We start from the raw sequence: 22,060 nt of genomic DNA on the forward strand, positions 1-22,060 counted from the left end.
GAGGAACACGAGTGTGGAAGCCACTAAATAAGGCATGCCCGGTCAGTGTCCGCGGATGCGTGCGGGCTCTTTTACGGCGTTTGAGGGCCTGGATTTGTAACTTGCGGGCGTAGATGCTCTAACTTGACACGGCTCGGGTAAGATGGCATTCAAAGGAAAAATGATACTTGCCGCCAAAAAAAAAGGAAGAATGATATTGTGCTTTTGATTTGACAAGGTGCTCCAGTTGCCACTAACCATTTTACCTGCAAACAGAATGGCTGAAAATGGTGTTGTACTTCTGATTTGACAAACAAACAGAATGGCTTTTCCGTAATGTCCGTATCACTGGACAGCGGACAGCACAAAGGAAATTTCGATCCAACTTTATTGATGCGTCAAATAACCTACAAGATCGCACTATCCCTATATACATCATCGCACTCGCGTACGTCTCTACTCCTCTTTGTCCACAGGGACAATGTACAATCAACTAGCACTACTACTCTTTTTCCACCCCCTCCCATTCTGGTTTTGACCTCTTCAAGCAGCATGTGCAACCCAGGGGAGTCGGTGCTCGATTGAATTGTCACCTGCCGCGCGAACCCAATAGAATTAACTGCCTTCAAATCCACCAGCAGCGTTGTCTTGGCGCCCTATTGGAACGTAACAGGGCAGTAATAGTCATCGTACGTGCACCTCCTCCTCGAGGACATGAGCCTCCCCAGCTTCCTTTTGCAGAGCTCGAACCTCGCTGGACGGTCGTCGTCGACGCTCTGCGTTGCCGCCGTTCTTCTCGGGATCCCGAGCTGCCGCTCCAGCTCGGCGAACTCCTCGGCTCTCCGGATCACATGGTCGTAGCAGATGTACCTGCCGCCGGCCGTGTTGTCGCCCATCGCCTCGTACACCCGGACGTGGGCCTCGGCCACCGTCGCCACGTTCGCCGTCGCCAGGACGCCATCCGCGAGCATGACACCAGATCCTTTGAGGTACGCGATGGATGCCGTAGAGTTGCGGCGGCGAAACCCCGGCCCCGTGACCAGCGCGGGGCAGACGGTGACGAGCTTGAGGTCTCTCCCCCGGGCCGCCCTCCAGGCCGCCTTCTCTGCCGCTGTCTTCCCAAGTGCAAACCATAGCTGAAAAAGACGCACCTCACATCATTACAATGCCCACAGATGTACTATCTCAAAAATCAGAAACTCCGCGATGCAGGAAATTAAAACCCTAATGGATTCAGATTGCTTGAAACCACGGACCTTGTTGTTGCGGCAGAAGCTCTCGTCGCTCCAGCAGTTCTCGTCCAGGATGGTCGGGCCCCGTCTTTCATTAGGATGGTTCTGCCACCACACGCAGGCCAGCAAGGACGAGGTGAAGACGCACTTCCTGACGGATTCCGTCCTCACGCACGCTTCGATCACCCGCTCCGCTGCTTGGGCTTCCAAGCTAGCCATATGTTTCTGTTAGAACAAGATCCACAGTGAAAAGGTTAAGTTCATGTTGTTCCAGTGAGATGCATGGTAAACCTGTCCTGGTGTTATGCTCTAGTATTGCCAAGGGAGTTGATGTGACCGAATTAGATATGGCGCCGACCGGACTAAACTGATGGCATTTTCCTAGACTCCAGGAGATTACCAGACTACCCGCGCAATTGGAGGACATAATGTTTCACAGTTCAGATCAGTCGTTAGCGTCTTCTTTATTTTGGGTTCTACTAGGTCAGATGAAACGGCAAAATGTCAACTTTAGGACACGTCACGAAGGTGCACTTTTCACTAGACCTAGTGGCTACTGGCTAGTGCTCGTGGCAGGCAATAATACCGAAAATGACACATCTATGCGGTCCTCAATAGTTTCACAAAAGGTTAACTGAATCAGTTTGGCTGTTACCACCAAACATAACCACATTGGTCAATTTCACCCCCACTAACCGCAATCTGTTGTCCATCCTCTACCAACCATTCAGTATGACTTGGAATACTTTGGCGTTCAGTTGGGTACTTGCGCCTTGAGTTAGATAGATACACCGCGCCTTCTGACTTCAACCCTTTAACCATGTCCTGCTCCTGGTCCATGGGTACAGGAGATTAAGGCTTTACTTGGGTCGTTTGCTGAACGCAAGATTTTGTGGGTTCGTCGTTCTATTAATGTTGCCGTGCATTAATTAGCTAGAGTAAGGGGTCGGTGATGAACTATGTAAGGTTTGGCTGGGGATTCCCCAGACTTTGTTCTTTATGTATGACATTCCGAGGTTTGATGATTAAATAAAGCGGCAGTATTAACCCTAAAAAAAACACGTCCTGCTTACTCGGTCTTGTCTATCGTTTGTTCCCTTTACGGTTTTCGTGCTGGTCAGTTTAACAATTAGTATTCCCCGCAAGAAAAAAAAAGTTTAACAATTAGTATTTCAAAATCACCATCTTTTAGAAAGTTCTTCCCTCGTCGAAATTTCCAGATCAAGAAACTACAAATCCTTAACGGCTTGACTTTGTGATGTGTTTATATGTGCACGTGCCAGCTTGTATCACCCATGTCTCATGTTCTTATTTTTCTTATAGGAAACTAGTTAACCGAACAAAAGAAAGCAGGTCCTCTTGCTTCCCTGCGTGTGTTTTTCGACGTGACGACTATGTAGGGAGCAGACACATAATTTATGGAGATTGTAGCAGCGACGATCACTCACCGTGTAGCCGGACATGCCCCCGGGATCTACAAACGCCGAGGTGTGGAACACACCGGTGCAGCCGTCGAACGCCCGGTGCAGGCTCTCGGGTTCCATCACATTCGCCATCACCGTCCAAACCCCATCCCGGCCGTCCTCCCCGAACATCTCCATCTCCCTCAGCTTGTCCAGGTCCTCTGCCAATAATAAAACAGACATATCAAGATCCACCACGTAAATACCCTCTTGCCATGTCATGTTGTAATTGATTGTGCAAATGATGTGCATTAGCCATAGCCTAACAATTTGTTAGCTGATGACCTAAAAGAACAATTTGTTAGCTAATGATCCAACAAGACATTTGTTACCTGTGCACAATAATTTGTTCAGCCAATCAACGGGTTGTTGACCGAGTAGCTAGTACTGTACTACTCCTTCTGTTTCTTTCTCTAAGTGTCGCTCACAAATGGCTGGCAGCATTAGTGCACTCCCTGAATACCAATCACGATGTAGTTGACCTAGTAATTTCCATCATCACGTCAAAAGAATACGGTTGTTCTGGCGTGGAAAATGCAGTAGATATTATTGTACTTCTTTGATTTGCAGACCAGTTCATCACCAACCGGAGGAACTTGAAAGAAAGCGATTGACCAGGAGGAAGGCGCGGAACGGAAAGCAGGGGAATTTTTTAGGAAGCCCCATATATATAAATTGTGCAAAACAGCATGAGAGCGAATTTGCGAATATAGTAATACCGAGACAAGTGTTATCTGGGCCATGTTCAACGTTCACCAGATGCTGGATTGTTTTGTAGCCACAGGTTCGATCTTCATTGATTAATCAGCTCTTTCGCTTGTTTCTTTTGGTCATTTATTAGTAGCTAGGTAAAGGCAAGCTGATTCGACTTGCTTAGCGATGTACAAGTCCGAATCTTCTAACCGGTGGAAAAGAAAACCACGTCTCTGGATGCTGTCTATGGGTGACGGCTAAGATTTCCTAGTAGCATATCCTAGCAAACATCTACTCTCTGTTTCGAATTACTTGTCACAATGATGGATGTCATTTCTGCGATGAGTAATCCCGAACAGAGGGAGTATTAAATTGCAAGAACTGGTCATTCGGGGCGTAAAGAAAATGGGGCGGAACAGTACACAAGCTAGTAGCTAGTGGTCTGGAATCATGAGGTTGAGAAGAAAGGGTGGTCCGATGCAGCACACCAATCCCAGTGCACCGGTTGGTTAGGTAGCACGGTGCCATCCGAACAAACTTTTGTTACAGGAGAGACAGAGAGTCGGGCTACAAGACGCTCGTTCGAAATGGTAAAATATGCCAACTTCTTACAAGCAAGGCCGTAACGAGTGTACGTTGCTGAGAAAAAGACTTGCCACAACAAAACAGGCCATTGACTTTCCACGTGTACTAGATGCCTACATGTAACAGTACTGCCCTTTTGGTGCAAGGTTGTAAATGCACCCAAGGTTAGATGCGCCAGATCGCTCCATAGCAGTGAGTTATATGGACGTACGGATGAATTCACGTATCAGAGGTAAATACGACTCCAGTCCATAAAAGAAAGTGTAAATGTTGCAACTGTGAATCACGCCTGGATTCAGACGTAGGCACTAGGCAGGGTGTGGACAGAAAACGACATGGCGCTCTGCCACGAAGGTGCGTCTCGCCCGCCACAAAGAACGATCCTAAAACAAATGATGTATCCGCGTATGTGTAAAGGTTGCAGTTCTTCTGAAGACGTCGCAACCGTGGCCGGGCCCCCCAAATCAAGCACAGGAAGCAGTAAAGGGAGATGAGCAGTTGGTTAATGGCCGGCCGGCGACGGCGAGGCTTTAGGATGGATGGCTGACTGACCTTGTGTCTCGAGGGCGAGGCGCACGGTGTATCCGTGGCGGAGGAGGCGGTCGACGATGGCGAAGCCGACGAAGGATATGCCGCCGGTCACGCACACGGTGCGCGGGCCCGCCGCGCCTTCGTCGCCGCCGGCCGCGCGCTTGACGTCGCTGTCGCCGGCCGAGGGGCGCCACCCGGCCGCGGCCGCGCCCCCGTGGAAGAGCGCGGCGCGCATCTCCTCCACCTCCGCCTGCATGCTCTGCGTGCTCCGTAAGACGCCCATGCCGCCTGGGCGGGCGCGTGCGTCCACCCCCCGGGTCTCTCGGTGGCGTGGTTTCTGCTTCTGGTGGAGTGATTTGCAAGTGTCAGCTGTGGGGTGGCTGCCTGGCTGGGCTCTGCGAGACGTGGATAATTATAGGAGGAGAGAGGAGAGGAGGTCTGTGCTCGCAGGCGCGGCGAGGTTTAGGTTAGGTGGGCTCTGTGCCGCGCTCTGCTCTACGGGTCGTCGGAGCGAGTCGTGGACTGGTGGTTATACTACAGGCTTGGAGCTTGGAACTGGATTGTCTGCGCGCCTTGCCTCGAGGTAGTTGCGCTGAGTGGCTGGGATCGCTCAGCCGTTCTGATCCCACGGTCACTGTCTAGCTTGCGCAGGTGAGGGCCGTCCAGAGAAATCGGCTCTAATAAATACTGTAGACGGGGATGGTGGAATCCGCATGTGTCCATAGATACACCATGGGATCTGCGCTGCAGAAGATGAACATGGGCTTGGTTCGTGGCATGGCAGGGCAGGCTCCACTATCTCCTCTCTTGCAGACTGCCACGCTCTTCCTCTCGGTGGAGGTAATGGAAGAGGTACTGTTGTGGACTCGTGGTTGGCTTGCAATGGGTTTTCCCCGGGAGGCAGGGCGATCCACCCACGTTGTCTGCATTAACAAACAGGGCCCCGGAGATCGTACACAAAATTATGGGTCGCTCCGTGGCGGTCCCGCTGTACAGAACGTCGCCGACACCATACCCTCCAGCAGATCCAAGAGCATTGCATTGCTCTCGTGGCTGAAACAAAACCAATCACCTAATCTCCTATGTCCAAGGTTTTTAGTGGGCCACGTAAAAGCATTGCAAGGGTAAACTTTAACAGAATGACTAATTCACATCTAGATGTTTTTAAGGATGTCACATATAAGTAGTTCGTCACACAATAATGGGCTTCAAGATTTGTACAAAGTATTGTTTAAATGTTTTTTGCTGATGTTGTATGATGTCATGCTTAGATGTGACATAGTTATGTCACATCTAGATGAGTCCTAGCCACACCCAAACTTTAACTCCTCGTTTTTGAAGGAGCTAAGAGCATCTGCGGACAGCAAATCCGGGCCCTCAAAGACGTGAACAGGAACAGGAACCTCCTCTCGCTCTCGCTCCGCCCACGCGCCGTCGGCCACGGCGGCCACCAAAAATCACCGGGAGATCTACTCCGACCACATCATCATGTCTCTAGCTAACCTCAAGTTCGATCAAGGCCAAGCTTTTCAAGAAGAAATCTGGAAAAAGTGGGGTGTTCGTACCAACTTCACAGATGAAGAAGGCTGTCAGTGTCAAAACCGGCGAATCTCGGGTAGGGGGTCCCGAACTGTGCGTCTAGGCGGATGGTAACAGGAGACAAGGGACACGATGTTTTTACCCAGGTTCGGGCCCTCTCGATGGAGGTAAAACCCTACTCCTGCTTGATTAACATTGATGATATGGGTAGTACAAGATTTGATCTACCACGAGATCAGAGAGGCTAAACCCTAGAAGCTAGCCTATGGTATGATTGTTGTTCGTCCTACGGACTAAAACTCTCCTGTTTATATAGACACCGGAGAGGGCTAGGGTTACACAGAGTTGGTTACAATGGGAGGAGATCTTCATATCATATCGCCAAGCTTGCCTTCCACGCCAAGGAAGGTCCTATCCGGACACGAGACGAAGTCTTCAATCTTGTCTCTTTATAGTCCGGGAGTCCGGCCAAAGGTCATAGTCCGGCCATCCGGACACCCCCTAATCCAGGACTCCCTCAGTAGCCCCTGAACCAGGCTTCAATGACGACGAGTCCGGCGCGCAAATTGTCTTCGTCATTGCAAGGCGGGTTCCTCCTCCGAATACTTCATAGAAGATGTTGAACACAAGGATAGTGTCCGGCTCTGCAAAATAAGTTCCACATACCACCGTAGAGAGAATAATATCTGCACCAATCTAATTCTGCTGACGTATTCCGCAGTCTGACATCACGCCACGACCAAGCCTTTATTCGAATCGTTTTACTGTTCCTCCTCAGCGCGTTTAGCGAGGTGGTTTCCTTGGCATGTCTTGTCAAAGCAGAGATCGTGTCCCCTTATTCCGGGATTCTCATCAATACGGTCGTGGGTAACCCAACCGTGCCTTTTGGTATGACTCCCTAATTGAAAGCGAGTCCCAAACGGTTACGGAGAGGGCTCTTGGTATTCAACTCCTTTATAAAGAGACCAAGGCTCGACTCCTTTCTTTTCAATCCAATCGAATCCGCCCCTCGCCTCGAGTTCCAACACCCAAAGCTCTAGTTTTAGGCGCTTCGGACCTTCGACGATGTCCGACTCCGACCTTCAAGGCCGGTGGATGCCTTCCTCCGTTACGGAAGAAGACGTGCGAAAACTGAGAGATGCCAGGTATCTAACCGGCGAAATCTCGCATAGGTTGTCTGCTCAAGGGCAGGCCATTCCCACTCCCCAGCCCGGTGAGAGCGTGGTGTTCACATCTCGCTTCCTTCGGGGGCTAGGCTTCCCGATTGATCCCTTCGTGAGGGGGCTATTGTTTTATTACGGGCTGGAATTCCACGACTTAGCTCCGGAGTCCATCCTCCAAATCTCATCATTCATTGTCGTGTGTGAGGCCTTCCTCCACATTACTCCTCACTTCGGATTGTGGCTTAGAACCTTCAAGGTGGAACCGAAGATGATCGAGGGGCAGCACGCTGAGTGCGGAGGAGCTATCATAAGCAAGGTGGCCGACGCTCCATGGCCCGAGGGCTCTTTCCAAGAGGAGTTCGGCTTATGGCAACGGGACTAGTTTTACATCACAGCCCCCAGGGGCACCAAATGGGTGGCGCCACCTGCTTTTTGCTCGGGTCCCCTGTCGGTGTCAAAACCGGCGGATCTCGGGTAGGGGGTCCCAAACTGTGCGTCTAGGCGGATGGTAACAGGAGGCAAGGGACACGATGTTTTTACCCAGGTTCAGGCCCTCTCGATGGAGGTAAAACCCTACTCCTGCTTGATTAATATTGATGATATGGGTAGTACAAGAGTGGATCTACCACGAGATCAGAGAGGCTAAACCCTAGAAGCTAGCCTATGGTATGATTGTTGTTCGTCCTACGAACTAAAACTCTCCGGTTTATATAGACACCGGAGAGGGCTAGGGTTACATAGAGTCGGTTACAATGGGGGGGAGATCTTCATATCGTATCGCCAAGCTTGCCTTCCACACCAAGGAAAGTCCCATCCGGACACGGGACGGAGTATTCAATCTTGTATCTTCATAGTCCGAGAGTCCGACCGAAGGTCATAGTCCGGCCATCCGGACACCCCCTAATCCAGGACTCCCTCAGTAGCCCCTGAACCAGGCTTCAATGACGACGAGTCCGGCGCGTTAATTGTCTTCGGCATTGCAAGACGGGTTCCTTCTCTGAATACTTCATAGATGATGTTGAACACAAGGATAGTGTACGGCTCTGAAAGATAAGTTCCACAGGCCACCGTAGAGAGAATAATATCTGCACAAATCTAATCTGCTGACGTATTCCGTAGCGTGACGTCACGGCCAGGCCTTTATTCGAATCGTTTTACTGTTCCACCTCAGCGCATTTAGCGAGGCGGGTTCCTTGGAACGTCTTGTCAAAGCAGAGATCGTGTCCCCTTATTCCGGGATTCATCAATACGGGCGTGGGTAACCCAACCGTGCCTTTGGTATGACTCCCTAATTGAAAGCGAGTCTCAAACGGTTACGGGGAGGGCTCTTGGTATTCAACTCCTTTATAAAGGGACCAAGGCTCGGCTCCCTTCTTCTCAATCCAATTGAATCCGCCCCTTGCTTTGAGTTCCAACACCCAAAGCTCTAGTTTTAGGCGCTTCGGACCTTCGACGATGTCCGGCTCCGACCTTCAAGGCTGGTGGATGCCTTCCTCCGTTACGGAAGAAGATGTGCGAAAGCTGAGAGATGCCAGGTATCTAACCGGCGAAATCTCACATAGGCTGCCTGCTCAAGGGCAGGCCATTCCCGCTCCCCAGCCCGGTGAGAGCGTGGTGTTCGCATCTCACTTCCTTCGGGGGCTAGGCTTCCCGATTGATCCCTTTGTGAGGGGGCTTATGTTTTATTACGGGCTGGAGTTCCACGACTTAGCTCCGGCGTCCATCCTCCAAATCTCATCATTCATTGTCGTGTGCGAGGACTTCCTCCATATCACTCCTCACTTCGGATTGTGGCTAAAAACCTTCAAGGTGGAACCGAAGATGATCGAGGGGCAGCACGCTGAGTGCGGAGGAGCTATAATAAGCAAGATGGACGACGCTCCATGGCCCGAAGGCTCTTTTCAAGAGGAGTTCGGCTTATGGCAACGGGACTGGTTTTACATCACAGGCCCCAAGGGCACCACATGGGTGGCGCCACCTACTTTTCGCTCGGGTCCCCCACCACGGCTAGCGTCATGGGTTAATGAAGGACTTATCTGGGGGACGCCCAAAGACGTGCCTTTGCTGCAGGACCGCATTCGAGATCTTCTAGAAAGAGATATCAATTTGACCGTAGTGGCGCAAGTCATGCTGACTTGCTGCACACTGCCCTGCAAACGTCGACTTCTCCGCCTGTGGGAATTTAATTTGGAGGGACCGCGAGTCCTCCAACATTTCATGGGTGCGACACCCGTGGAGATGTACAAGTTGTTCTTCGGATCACAAGCAAGGTGTCCGGATTTGTCCGAGGACGCAGGTCTGAGCTGCAATCGCCCGGATGCTAAGGTAAGTAGCCCCGTATTTGGACACACCATCCGTATTTTCATCCCAAAATTACCCTTAATAGAGTTGTCCTTTGAACAGGAGTGGATAGTGAAGGCAAAGCTTATCAGGTGTCCAGCCCCCCTGCCCGAGACCGCGCCGAATCCCATGCTAACTAGGATGCTAGAGGTTGCGCTTTTGGCGGAAGGCGAAGGGGGGAACCAAGGAGCTACTGCCTCCGTGAAGGAGGCTGTTAGGAAGGGAAGAATCAAAAATTCCCCCGGCCAGGGATAGAAAAGGACTGCTTCTGAAGACCTGGAGGTGATGGCCTCAAAACGGGGGAAGAAATCTTCACCAGAGGGTTCGGCACCGGAGAACGCCCCGGCCGAATCGCCCCCTAAAGGGGACCCGCTCTCTCCCGAGACATAAGTGAAGGGAGGGGTTCCATAATAAATGACACTCCTGTCTTATTTCTGAGGAAAGTGACCGAAACATTACCTTGCAGTTCGGATCTCAACCCTTCTCAGCAGAGCTCATCTTCAGGGGATCTTCGTTCGGAGATGATAGAGAGCAAAACGCCTCCTCTTGTTGCACCGTCTCACGAGGCAGGCGACCCCGAGGTGTCGTCTCGGAGGGTTTTCCCAAGTCCGGACCCTAAAAAAGGTGGTCAGGCTAGTCCGGCACCCTCTGGTGCGCAGTCGGAGGGGCTGAAGGATCTGCTTGGTAGGGCGTCCATCTCAGAAGAACACCGTATGTTGATGAATACGGTGATTGGAAGGGTTTCATCTGTGGAAAGCGGATTGTACGAGGCTGCCAAGAGTTTGCTAACAGGCTTTGAGGTACGCAAAAAGTTGTACCTTTTGGTAGAGCCGCATATTAAATGTGCCCTATATAAATAGTAGCCCCTGAGACTCTGTGTGTCGTCAAGAGTGACGGCGCACAGAGGATCATAACCCCAGGTATAATATGTTGCGTTTTCCATGAAGGTGGCGAGGCGTTCGGTGGCTAGCCGGACTGATGAATCTGCCGAGCTAATGCGGCAACTTGACGTAGCAGATGCCGACATCGCGCTTGTAAATAAGTGGCTGGACGAGGCACAAGGTATGTTCCAAAGACACCTGGTAATAGGAGCTCGATGCTCGGGCCTTATGTATATGTGCTTAATGTAGATGGTGATGCTGCCGTGGAGAACCTTCGGGTGGAACTTGCCCGAGCCAAGGAGCAAGCAAGGAGAAGCGATGCGGCTGCCGTTAAAGCGGCTGAAGAGCTAAAAGCCGAACAGGCTGTTCACTGCCAGAGCAAAAAGGTGGTAGCCGAAATGGCCATAAAATTGAAGGATGTTACCGACCGCTGTAAATTTCTTGAACAAGAAGATAGGGCGTCTCAGAAGGACCTTGAAAAGATCACTGCCGAAGCCAAGGATACTCGCTCTGCAATGAGAGCTATGAAGGAGGAGCCGCATCAGGCCGGAGATATCACGTCTGGAAAGCCCTATATGCTGGGGATGAAGTTCGGTGACCCCAAGTATGCTCCGTTAGACCGACAGTGGAGTGCGGAAAACACTTATCTGGATTTGGCAGCTAGTGCGGCGGACGCGAATGAACACTTCCGCGACCGAGGTGACCATGGATTGGAAGAGCTTTTCTGGTCGCAGTTCCACAATCCAGAACGCCCACTTTCGGTATCTGACCGTTTGGCCGCCTGGGCGGAGCTGAACAGGTTATCCGGACTCGCCATGAGGTATGTTGCGAGTCGTCTGTGGCAGGAGAAGCCGGAGCCGAAGAGTTATTTTGGCTTGGTGCAGCAGTTCCTTGGTTTGGTGCCGCATGCTGATGCAATGAAGAGGTAGGCATGCATAGAGGGCGCACAGATGGCTCTTGCCCGTGTCAAAACATACTGGGCAGATATGAAGGCTAGTGTTGTTGCATCCCGGGATTCGGACGAAAGCCGAGTACCTACCAAGCACTATTTTGAGGAAGTTCTCCATGGCGCTCGTTTAATAGAGTCGCAGTGCTCGAAGGATGTTGTGTTCGAATAGCTTATACTATTTGTAAAATGAGTATTTTGATGGAAAAAGCTTTTTATACTTGTGCTTGCAAGAATTATGATGCATCCTGTGCGGCCGTTTAATGTATATATTTGTATATAACCTGAAAGATGGCAGTCGTTGGCTTCAGCCCCCACGCATAGAATGCGGGGTGTTCACAAAAAGGTGCCTTTTCACACTTAATCCAACGTCTTGGTCCTATAAAGGAGGTGGTGGCGCGGCGAACTAGGCAACCGGACTATAATGCTTTATCACTTTCACTTAGCCATAGGAGTTTGACAGTGGGGCTACTGAATAGCCCCTAGGGGCACCACGCTCACCCGAATTCGGGGCGCGAGTGTGCCTGACCGGGAAGCGGCCCTTCGTTAATGTGGAGGAATCCTAAAGATTCCAAAAGTCATCAAGTGGTTGACCAGTCTCTCGCTATATCATGACAGTCACTTTTCGGCTTTCTCTACTGAGGTGCTCGCCTGGCCGAACTGGGGCACAATCACAGTAGTTCTCCTGGTGCCGCGTTAGCCGATATGACGGAACATAAGGCAGCAAAACACAGGAGCCGGGCAAACCCAACATTTGACCAAAGACATGATTCGGAGCTGATGCATATAGGGGCAAACTCGCGACGCCGAACACTCCCTAAGGTATTCGGTCTTTATGAGGATGGGCCAAAATAGAGCCCTTGGTAAAAAAGCCCCTGGTGTCCAGGTACGCGCAAAAATTCTGGCGTGGCCACATGCCAAGACGCCAGCCTCCTCCTTGGTTATGGAGAAAACCGGGGGATGTTGTCAACAAGAGACAGTAAAAAAGGTTTACGCAGGGTCTTAATCTAAAAAGAATCCTTGAAACGGGTCCCTGCTGCACGTCTGCACCTGTGTCTCCGTTGTGCTGTATCCTGGACGGGCGTAGCACGATGTTCGTCTGCGAAAGAGAGGAACTTAGTAAAAAATAAGTGTGCGAGAAATCTATATTAAAATAAGCAAAATATAGCTGGAGCAAGAATTGAGTCGTATTGTCTCCAGGCGTGAACACGCGGAGCCCCTTGTACGGGATTATGCGGCTATTAAGCATGTTTACGTCAGACTCGTCGAGCCATGTCCGGGATAGTAGGGCTGGACTAGTGGGCGGCAGTCCAGGCGGCCGCACCTTTGCCCGTACTTTGGGGGTCAATTTATATTCCCCTGTAATGAAATGATGCCCCTTGGGCCGGGCATTTTAAGTGTAAGGGATGCGTAATGCGGTATTGCGTTAAAGCGGGTGAAAGCTTCACGTCCCAGTAGCGCTTGATAGCGACTTACGAATGGGGCGATGTGGAATGTTAGCTTTTCGCTTCGGAAGTTGTCAGGTGAGCCGAACGTGACTTCTAACGGAAGGGAACCCATACTTTGGGTATCTGGACCCGGCGTGACTCCTTGAAAGGAAGTGTTGCCATGGCGGATTATAGCTGGGTTTACCCCGAGTTTGCGGATTGTGTCCTGATATAACAGGTTCAAGTCACTGCCGCCGTCCATAAGGACTTTTGTAAATTGGAGTCCGTTAATAATTGGATTCATGACCAAGGCAGTCCAGCCTGCGTTCCGGGCTCCTTTGGAGTAACCCAGATGATCGAAGGTGATTGGTTGTAACAACCAGTGGCGGTGCTCCTTTGGGGCTGGCCGTACGGCCGTGTCTTCGTAAGTGCCGTTCTGTTTTTCCCTTTTGTCATCTGAAGTGAATTTACTATCTTGACTTCTTGTGGGAACTTCTTTTGTTCTCCGGTGTTCTGCTTGTGGGGTGCGTCCTCATCCTCGCTTGGTGTGTCAAGCCCCTTGTGTTCGGCGTTGAGTTTGCTGGACTGCTTGAAGACCCAAAAATCTCTGTGGGTATGGTTTGCAGGTCTCCCAGGAGTGCTGTGGATTTGACATATTTTGTCCAAGATTTTGTTGAGGTTGGATAGCTCGTCCTTGTCATCTTTGGGGGGCGGCTTTTTCTGATTTTGCCGAGAGCTTTTGAATCCGGCGTTTACTGCCGTGCTCATCGGGCTGTTGTCCTTTATCCGGCGCGGTTCTTTGTTACGGCGCAGTTTCCCGTTCCCATCTTTGGGTTCGGATGTATTCGGGTCAGTGGTGCTGCTTCTTGCCAACCAGCTATCCTCTCCTGCACAAAAGCGGGTCATGAGGCTTGTTAATGTGGCCATTGTTCTTGGCTTTTCTTGGCCGAGGTGTCTGGCGAGCCATTCGTCTCGGACACTGTGTTTGAAAGCTGCTAGAGCCTCGGCGTCCGGACAGTCGACTATCTGATTCTTTTTAGTGAGGAATCTGTTCCAGAGTTTCCGGGCTGACTCTCCGGGCTGCTGAGTTATATGACTCAGATCATCTGCATCCGGAGGTCGGACATAGGTCCCTTGAAAATTTGCCCGGAAAGCATCCTCGAGCGCTTCCCGACTTCCCATGGTGTTTTCGGGAAGGCTTTTAAGCCAATGCCGGGCTGGCCCTTTGAGCTTAAGGGGTAAGTATTTTATGGCGTGGAGGTCATCTCCTTTGGCCATGTGTATGTGGAGGATATAATCCTCGATCCAGACTCCAGGGTCTGTTGTTCTGTCGTATGCTTCTATGTTTACGGGCTTGAATCCAGCTGGAAATTCATGGTCCAGCACCTCATCGGTGAAACATAGGGGATGCGCGGCGCCCCTGTATTTAGGTGTGCCACGATGTTCAGATATTTTTTGCATTGCATCGCCCACTGGAGCTTGCTTTCTCGGCCCGTAGATGGATCTGGTTGGGCCAGTTTTTTGATGCGAATTCTTGGACGGGTCGCGCGCCGCATTGAGTGCGGCGCCCTTCGTTGCTTGAGATCGATCGTGGGGTCGTCTATCCGACCTTGTGGCTTCCTTATTTTTTGACTGCTGGGGCTTTATGTCCTCTTCATCAAATTCCGTAAGTAGTTTCCGCTTCGGATAGCTCTTTGTATGACGACTGTTGCCGTATTTGTGTGCGGTATTGAGTACTTTGCCCTATCTGATCCTGAGTGCATCTTCCGCTGTTTTGAGCCTCCGCTTCTGCTTTTTCAGGCTACATGCAGTGGCAACGAGCCTTTGGTGGAGGTTCTGATGTTCCAGCAATTTGTCCGGTGTGAGGTCGTCCGGACTATTATCTTTCCCGGGGATGGGTTGTTCGGATTGTCCGCCCTGTTTGGACGGTTGCTCGATGGCATGTTCGTCTTCCGTTGATTCACCCTGCTCTATGGCTGGGTCTTTGTCGAGGTGGGGCTTGGCCTTGCGATTACGCCGCCGCTTTGATTGTTTTTCCAGGGAGCGATCCCTGGTTGCGCCCTTTTGATCCTCGTTGTCATTTCTGTTAGGTGTGTCCACCGTGTATACATCGTATGACGAGGCGGCTTTACAATGCCCTATAGGTGCTGGTTCTTGTTCGTCTCCTTTATCGGCGTCCATACCGTCGATGTCTTCGGAGTCGAAGTCGAGCATGTCGGTTTGATCGTCGACAGTGGCTACCAAGTGGGTGGTGGGTGGGTTTCGAATTTCTTCATTGACCGCATCCCGACCATGCTGACTGTAATCCGGCCAGGGCTCTCCTGACAAAGAGAGAGACTTTAGTGAATTCAGGATGTCGCCAAAGGGCGAGTGCTGAAAGACATCCGCGGCGGTGAACTCCATGATCGGAGCCCAATCGGGTTCGATCGGAAGGGGTGCGGAATATACGGAGTCCGGAGAGGAGTCTGGCACCTTGGAGTCATGGGCCCTGTAAAGGACTAGGCTGGTATTCGGCTCTATTGCCGTAGAGATTGCGGCTCCCGGGGTGGCGTCAAGCCGTCCATCCCCGACTAGCGCAGCAGGCTCCGAGCTAATGGTCGGAGCGGGCACCTGAGCGACGCTCTGGGCGTTGTCCGGCGGCAGAGCTAAATCATGCCCATCGTGACAGTGCAGCGTGCTCAGCCATGGCTCGAATCCGTCGAAGATCAAGTCCCCGCGGATGTCGGCCGTGTAATTTAAGCTTCCAAACCTGACCTGATGGCCAGGGGCGTAGCTTTCGATCTGCTCCAGATTGCCAAACGAGTTGGCCCGCAGTGCGAAGCCGCCGAATACGAAGATCTGTCCGGGGAGAAAGGTCTCCCCCTAGACCGCGTCGTGATTGATGATCGAAGAAGCCATCGGGCCTAAAGGCGACGACACAGAGGAACTCTCAATGAAAGCACCAATGTCGGTGTCAAAACCGGCGGATCTCGGGTAGGGGGTCCCGAACTATGCGTCTAGGCGGATGGTAACAGGAGGCAAGGGACACGATGTTTTTACCCAGGTTCGGGCCCTCTCGATGGAGGTAAAACCCTACTCCTACTTGATTAATATTGATGATATGGGTAGTACAAGAGTGGATCTACCACGAGATCAGAGAGGCTAAACCCTAGAAGCTAGCCTATGGTATGATTGTTGTTCGTCCTACGGACTAAAACTCTCCGGTTTATATAGACATCGGAGAGGGCTAGGGTTACACAGAGCCGGTTACAATGGGAGGAGATCTTCATATCGTATCGCCAAGCTTGCCTTCCACGCCAAGGAAAGTCCCATCCCGACACGGGACGGAGTCTTCAATCTTGTATCTTCATAGTCCGGGAGTCCGGCCGAAGGTCATAGTCCGGCCATCCGGACACCCCCTAATCCAGGACTCCCTCATCGCCCACCATGGTGAGCGTCATGGGTCAATGAAGGGCTTATCTGGGGGCCGTCCAAAGACGTGCCCCTACTGCAGGACCGCATTCAAGATCTCCTAGAAAGAGATATTAACTTGACCATAGTGGCGCAAGTTATGCTGATTCACCGCATGCTGCCCTGCAAACGCCGCCCTCTCCGCCTATGGGAATTTAATCCGGAGGGACTGCGAGTCCTCCAACATTTTATGGGCGCAACGCCCGTGGAGATGTACAAATTGTTCTTCGAATCACAAGCAAGGTGTCCGGACTTGTCCGAGGACGCAGGTCTGAGCTGCAATCACCCGGATACTCAAGTAAGTTGCCCCGTATTTGGACATGCCATCCATATTTTCATCATAACATTGCCCTTTAACAGAGGTATCCTTTGAACAAGAGTGGATAGTGAAGGCAAAGCTTATCAGATGTCCAGCCCCCCTCCTTGAGACCGTGCCGGATCCCGTGTTAACCAGGATGCTGGAGATTATGCTTTTGGCAGAGGGCGAAGAGGGGAACCAAGGAGCTACCGCCTCCGCGAAGGAGGCTGCCAGGAAAACCTGGGAAAGAAAAGGACTGCCTCTGAAGACCCGGAGGAGATGGCCTCGAAACGGGGGAAGAAATCTTTGCCAGAGGATCCGGCGCCGGAGAATGCCCCGGTCGCATTGCGCCCTCAAGGGGATCAGCTCTCCTCCGAGCCGTCAGTAAAGAGAGGGGTTACAAAATGAGTGACATCCCTGTTTTATTTCCGAGGAAGATAACCGAAATATTACCTTGCAGTTCGGATCTCAACCCTTCTCAGCAGAGCTCGTCTTCAGGGGATCTTCGTCCGGAGATGATGGAGAGCGAAATGCCTCCCCTAGCTGCACCGTCTTACGAGGCAGGCGACCCTGGGGTGTCGTCCCGAAGGGTTTTGCTCAGTCCGGACCCTGAAAAAGGTCGTCCGGCTAGTCCGGCACCCTCTGGTGCGCGGTCGGAGGGGCTGAGGGATCTTCTCGGGCAAGCGTCCATCTCAGAAGAACACCGTATGTTGATGAACATGGTGATAGGAAGGATTTCATCCACGGAAAGCGGATTGTACGAGGCCGCCTGGAGTTTACTGACAGGCTTTGAGGTACGTGAAAAGGTGTACCTTTTGGTAGAGCCGCAAATATAAAATGCGCCCTGTATAAATGGTAGCCCCTGAGACTCTGTGTGTCGTCAAAAGTGACGGCGCACAGAGGATCATAACCCCAGGTGTAATATGTCACCTTTTTATGAAGGTGGCGAGGCATTCGATGGCTAGCCGGACTGATGAATCTGCCGAGCTAAAGCGGCAACTTGACGTGGCGGATGCCGACATCGCGCTTGTAAATAAGCGGCTAGACGAGGCACAAGGTATGCTCCACAGACATCTGATAAGAGGGGTTCGATGCTCGTGCCTTATAAGATATGTGCTTAATGTAGATGGTGCTGCTGCCGTGGAGAACCTTCGGGCGGAACTTGCCCAAGCCAAGGAGCAAGCAAGGAAAAGTGATGCGGCTGCCGTTAAGGTGGCTGAAGAGCTAAAAGCTGAATAGGCTGCTCACTGCCAGAGAAAGAAAGCAATAGTCGAGATGGTTGTAAAATTGAAGGATGTTGCCGACCGCTGTAAATTTCTTGAACAAGAAGATAGGACGGCTCAGAAGGACCTTGAGAAGATCACTACCGAGGCCAAGGATACTCGCTGTGCAATGAGAGCTATGAAGGAGGAGCTACGTCAGGCCAGAGATATCACGGCTGGAAAGCCCTATATGTTGCGAATGAAGTTCGGGGATCCTAAGTATGCCCCGTTAGACCGGCAGTGGAGTGCGGAAAACACTTATCTGGATTTGGCAGCGAGTGCGGCAGACGCGACCGAACACTTCCGGGGTCGAGGTGGCCATGAATTGGAAGAAATTTTTTGGTCGCAGTTCCACAATCCAGAACGCCCACTTTCGGTATCCGACCGTTTGGCCGCCTGGGCAGAGCTGAACAAGTTATCCGGACTCGCCATGAGGTATGTTGCGAGTCGTCTGTGGCCGGAAGAGCCAGAGCCGAAGAGTTATTTTAGCTTGGTGCAGCAGTTCCTTGGTTCGGTGCTGCATGTTGATGCAATGAAGAGGTCGGCGTGCATAGAGGGTGCACAGATGGCTCTTGCCCGTGTCAAAACATACTGGGCGGATATGAAGGCCAGTGTTGTTGCATCCCGGGATTCGGACGAAAGCCGAGTACCCAAGCACTACTTTGAGGAAGTTCTTCAGGGTGCTCGTTTAATAGAGGCGCAGTGCTCGAAGGATGTTGTGTTCGAATAGCATGTGCTATTGTAAAACGAATATTTTGATAGAATATAAAAGCTTTTTATACTTGTGCTTGCAAGGATTATAATGCCTCCTGTGCGGCCGTTAATGTATATGTGTATATAACCTGAAAGATGGCAGTCGTTGGCTTCAGCCCCCACGCATATAATGCGGGGGTGTTCACAAAAAGGCGCCTTTTCACACTTAATCCAATGTCTTGGTCCTATAAAGGAGGTGATAGCGCAGCAAACTAGGCAACCGGACTATAATGCTTTATCACTTTCACTTAGCCATAGGAGTTTGACAGTGGGGCTACTTAATAGCCCCTAGGGGCACCGCGCTCGCCCGAATTCGGGGCGCGTGTGTGCCTGACCGGGAAGCGGCCCTTCGTTAATGCGGAGGAATCCTAAAGATTCCGAGAGTCATCGAGTGGTTTACGAGTCTCTCGCTATATCATGACAGTCAGTTTTCGGCTTTCTCTACTGAGGTGCTCGCCTGGCCGAACCGGGGCACAATCGCAGTAGTTCTCCTGGTGCCGCCTTAGCCGATAGAGCGGAACGTAAGGCAGCAAAACACAGGAGCCGGGCAAACCCAACATTTGACCAAAGACATGATTCGGAGCTGATGCATATAAGGCCAAACTCGCGACGCCGAACACTCCCTAAGGTATTCGGTCTTTATGAAAATGGGCCGAACAAAAGCCCTTGGTAAGAAGCCCCTGGTGCCCAGGAACGCGCAAAATTCTAGCGTGGCCACATGCCAAGACGCCAGTCTCCTCCTCGGTTATAGCGAAAACCGGGGGATGTTATCAACAAGAGACAGTAAAAAAGGTTTATGTAGGGTCTTAATCTGAAAAGAATCCTTAAAACGGGTCCCTACTGCACGTCTGCGCCTGTGTCTCCGTTGTGCCGTATCCTGAACAGGCGTAGCACGGTGTTCGTCTGCGAAAGAGAGGAACTTAGTAAAAAATAATCGTGCGAGAAATTTAAAATAAACAAAATATAATACAGAGACATGAGTAAAATTGAGCCGTATTGTCTCCTGGTGTAAACACGCGGAGCCCCTTGTACAGGGTTATGCGTCTATTAAGCCTTTGTATGGACTCGTCGAGCCGTGTCCGGGGTAGTAAAGCTGAATTAGTGTGCGGCTCTCAAGGCGGACGCACCATTATCCGTACTTCGGGGATCAATTAATATTTCCCTTTAATGAGATGATGCCTCGTGGACCGGGCATTTTGAGTGTAAGGGATGCATAATGCGGTATTGCGTTAAAGCGGGCGAAAGCTTCACATCCCAGTAGCGCTTGATAGCGACTTATGAATGGGGCGATGTGGAAGGTTAGCTTTTCACTTCGGAAGTTGTCGGGTGAGCCGAACATGACTTCTAACGAAAGGGAACCCATACTCTGGGTACCTGGGCCCGGCGTGACTCCTTGAAAGGAAGTGTTGCCATGGCGAATTATTGCTGGGTTTACCCCCAGTTTGCGGATTGTGTCCTGATATAACAGGTTTAGGTCACTGCCGCCGTCCATTAGGACTTGTGTAAATTGGAGTCCATCAATAATCGGATCCAAGACCAAGGCAGTCCAGCCTGCGTTCCGGATACCTCTGGAGTAATCCTGATGACCGAAGGTGATTGGTTGTAACAACCAGTGGCGGTGCTCCTCTGGGGCAGGCCATATGGCGCGTATCTTCGTAGGCGCCGTTCTGTTTTTCCCTTTTGTCACCTGAAGTGAATTTACTGTTTTGACTTCATGTGGGAACTTCTTTTGTTCTCCAGTGTTCTGCTTGTGGGGTGCGTCGTCATCCTCGCTTGGTGTGTCGATCCCCTTGTGTTCGGCATTGAGTTTGCCGGACTGCTTGAAGACCCAACAATCTCTGTGGGTGTGGTTTGCGGGTCTCCCGGGAGTACTGTGGATTTGACATATTTTGTCCAAGATTTTGTTGAGGTTAGATAGCTCGTCGTCATCTTTGGGGGGCGGCTTTTTCTGATTTTGCCGAGAGCTTTTGAATCCAGCGTTGACTGTCGTGCTCATCGGGCTGTTATCCTTGATCCGGCGCTGTTCTTTGTTACGACGCGGTTTCCCGTTTCCATCTCTGAGTTCGGATGTACTCGGGTCGCTGGTGCTGCTTCTTGCCAACCAGCTATCTTCTCCTGCGCAAAAGCGGGTCATGAGGCTTGTTAATGCGGCCATTGTTCTTGGCTTTTCTTGGCCGAGGTGTCCGGCGAGCCATTCGTCTCCGACGCTATGTTTGAAAGCTGCTAGGGCCTCGGCGTCTGGACAGTCGACTATCTGATTCTTTTTAGTAAGAAATCCGTTCCAGAGTTTCCGGGCTGACTCTCCGGGCTGCTGAGTTATATGACTCAGATCATCTGCATCCGGAGAGGGCTAGGGTTACACAGAGTTGGTTACAATGGGAGGAGATCTTCATATCATATCGCCAAGGTTGCCTTCCACGCCAAGGAAAGTCCTATCCGGACACGGGACGAAGTCTTCAATCTTGTATCTTTATAGTCCGGGAGTCCGGCCAAAGGTCATAGTCCGGCCATCTGGACACCCCCTAATCCAGGACTCCCTCAAAGGCCAAGAGGAATTTCTTTTGGTGGCGGAGTTCACCAGATCTAAGATCCGTCTTACAGAAGAATCTGTGGGTACAATTCTCCTTTCATGTTTTGCAGGTAGGGCATCACTCTATTGAGTGCAGCAACTTCTCAACTGGTCATTTAAGTTCTCTGTCTCCTCCAAAGAAGTTGGATATTCTACCATAAAAGGAGTTAACATCTCGGTTCCTGAATTCAATCTCAATTTCCTTCTTTGGGGTAGTGGAGGCCCCAATTCCAGTTATGAGTTAGATCTTTATCTCAAAGAGAAAGAGGTTCAATGGACACACATTTTCCGCAAACATCCTAGGAAATCATATGCTCAAGCTCTTACCACGCCTGTTGTTTTTCAAGATCATCAAGCTCCTCCTACAACTAATCTGAATCTTAGTTCATCTTCGGAATATTCAAATTCCACTCATGCATGGAGAAGTAACGGTCGCCCTAATCCAGCCCAAGGTTTTGATTCTCAGTTTAAATCCGTGTCACACGCCCCCACCAATCACGTCATTACCTATGGGCTGGCCATGCATGGGCAACCGTTAACTTCTCCGACGCCATATTGTGTTCGTTGCCTTACGCACGGGCACTACAGGCCGGATTGCACCAACAGGATCAAATGCAGGCATTGTAAACTCTGGGGTCACATAGCTCGGGATTGTTTCTCGGCCCCTCAGCCCACCAACTCCGCTTCTGCTCAGCGGCCCGCAGCTGAGAGATCGGCCCCGTCACCTTCCTTTGAACAGTGGAGGGCTGGCTCGATTCCCGCGACCGAAAAGGCAGGCCCCACAATCAGCGCCACTAATCGAGGCAATCCAGTGAATCCAACCAATTCTACCTCTTCGCTGGTTGGTACTAGCCATTACGCTGCCGCTCCGCCTTCCTCTTCGCATCTTCCCAACGCCTCGCTCACACTACTCCACCGCACCTCCTCACGGGCCACCACCATCATTCAT

The 22,060-nt window shown here is 51.2% G+C and overlaps 1 protein-coding gene across 1 annotated transcript; it reads right to left on the reverse strand.

Annotated features, from left to right (window-relative positions):
* Positions 1-345: 345 nt before the first annotated feature.
* Positions 346-5,282, reverse strand: LOC119276357 (cinnamoyl-CoA reductase-like SNL6). The gene is made up of 4 exons (XM_037557406.1): positions 4,505-5,282; positions 2,660-2,835; positions 1,236-1,436; positions 346-1,115 (listed from the first exon to the last, which is right to left on the reverse strand). Exons 1-4 carry the CDS (start codon positions 4,764-4,766, stop codon positions 636-638), a joined length of 1,119 nt encoding a protein of 372 aa, XP_037413303.1. The 5' UTR covers positions 4,767-5,282; the 3' UTR covers positions 346-635.
* Positions 5,283-22,060: the final 16,778 nt, after the last annotated feature.

The sequence above is a fragment of the Triticum dicoccoides genome, chromosome 3B (assembly GCF_002162155.2).
Source record: "Triticum dicoccoides isolate Atlit2015 ecotype Zavitan chromosome 3B, WEW_v2.0, whole genome shotgun sequence".
NCBI lineage: Eukaryota > Viridiplantae > Streptophyta > Magnoliopsida > Poales > Poaceae > Triticum > Triticum dicoccoides.

Bases quoted from the DNA above. Each gene is read 5' to 3' on its own strand.
- LOC119276357 (XM_037557406.1), bottom strand. From the start codon at position 4,766: ATGGGCGTCTTACGGAGCACGCAGAGCATGCAGGCGGAGGTGGAGGAG. The intron at 2,836-4,504 runs GTCAGTCAGCCA...TATTATTGGCAG, and splicing joins CCTCGCCCTCGAGACACAAG to AGGACCTGGACAAGCTGAGG. The intron at 1,116-1,235 runs GTCCGTGGTTTC...CGTCTTTTTCAG, and splicing joins GCTTCTGCCGCAACAACAAG to CTATGGTTTGCACTTGGGAA.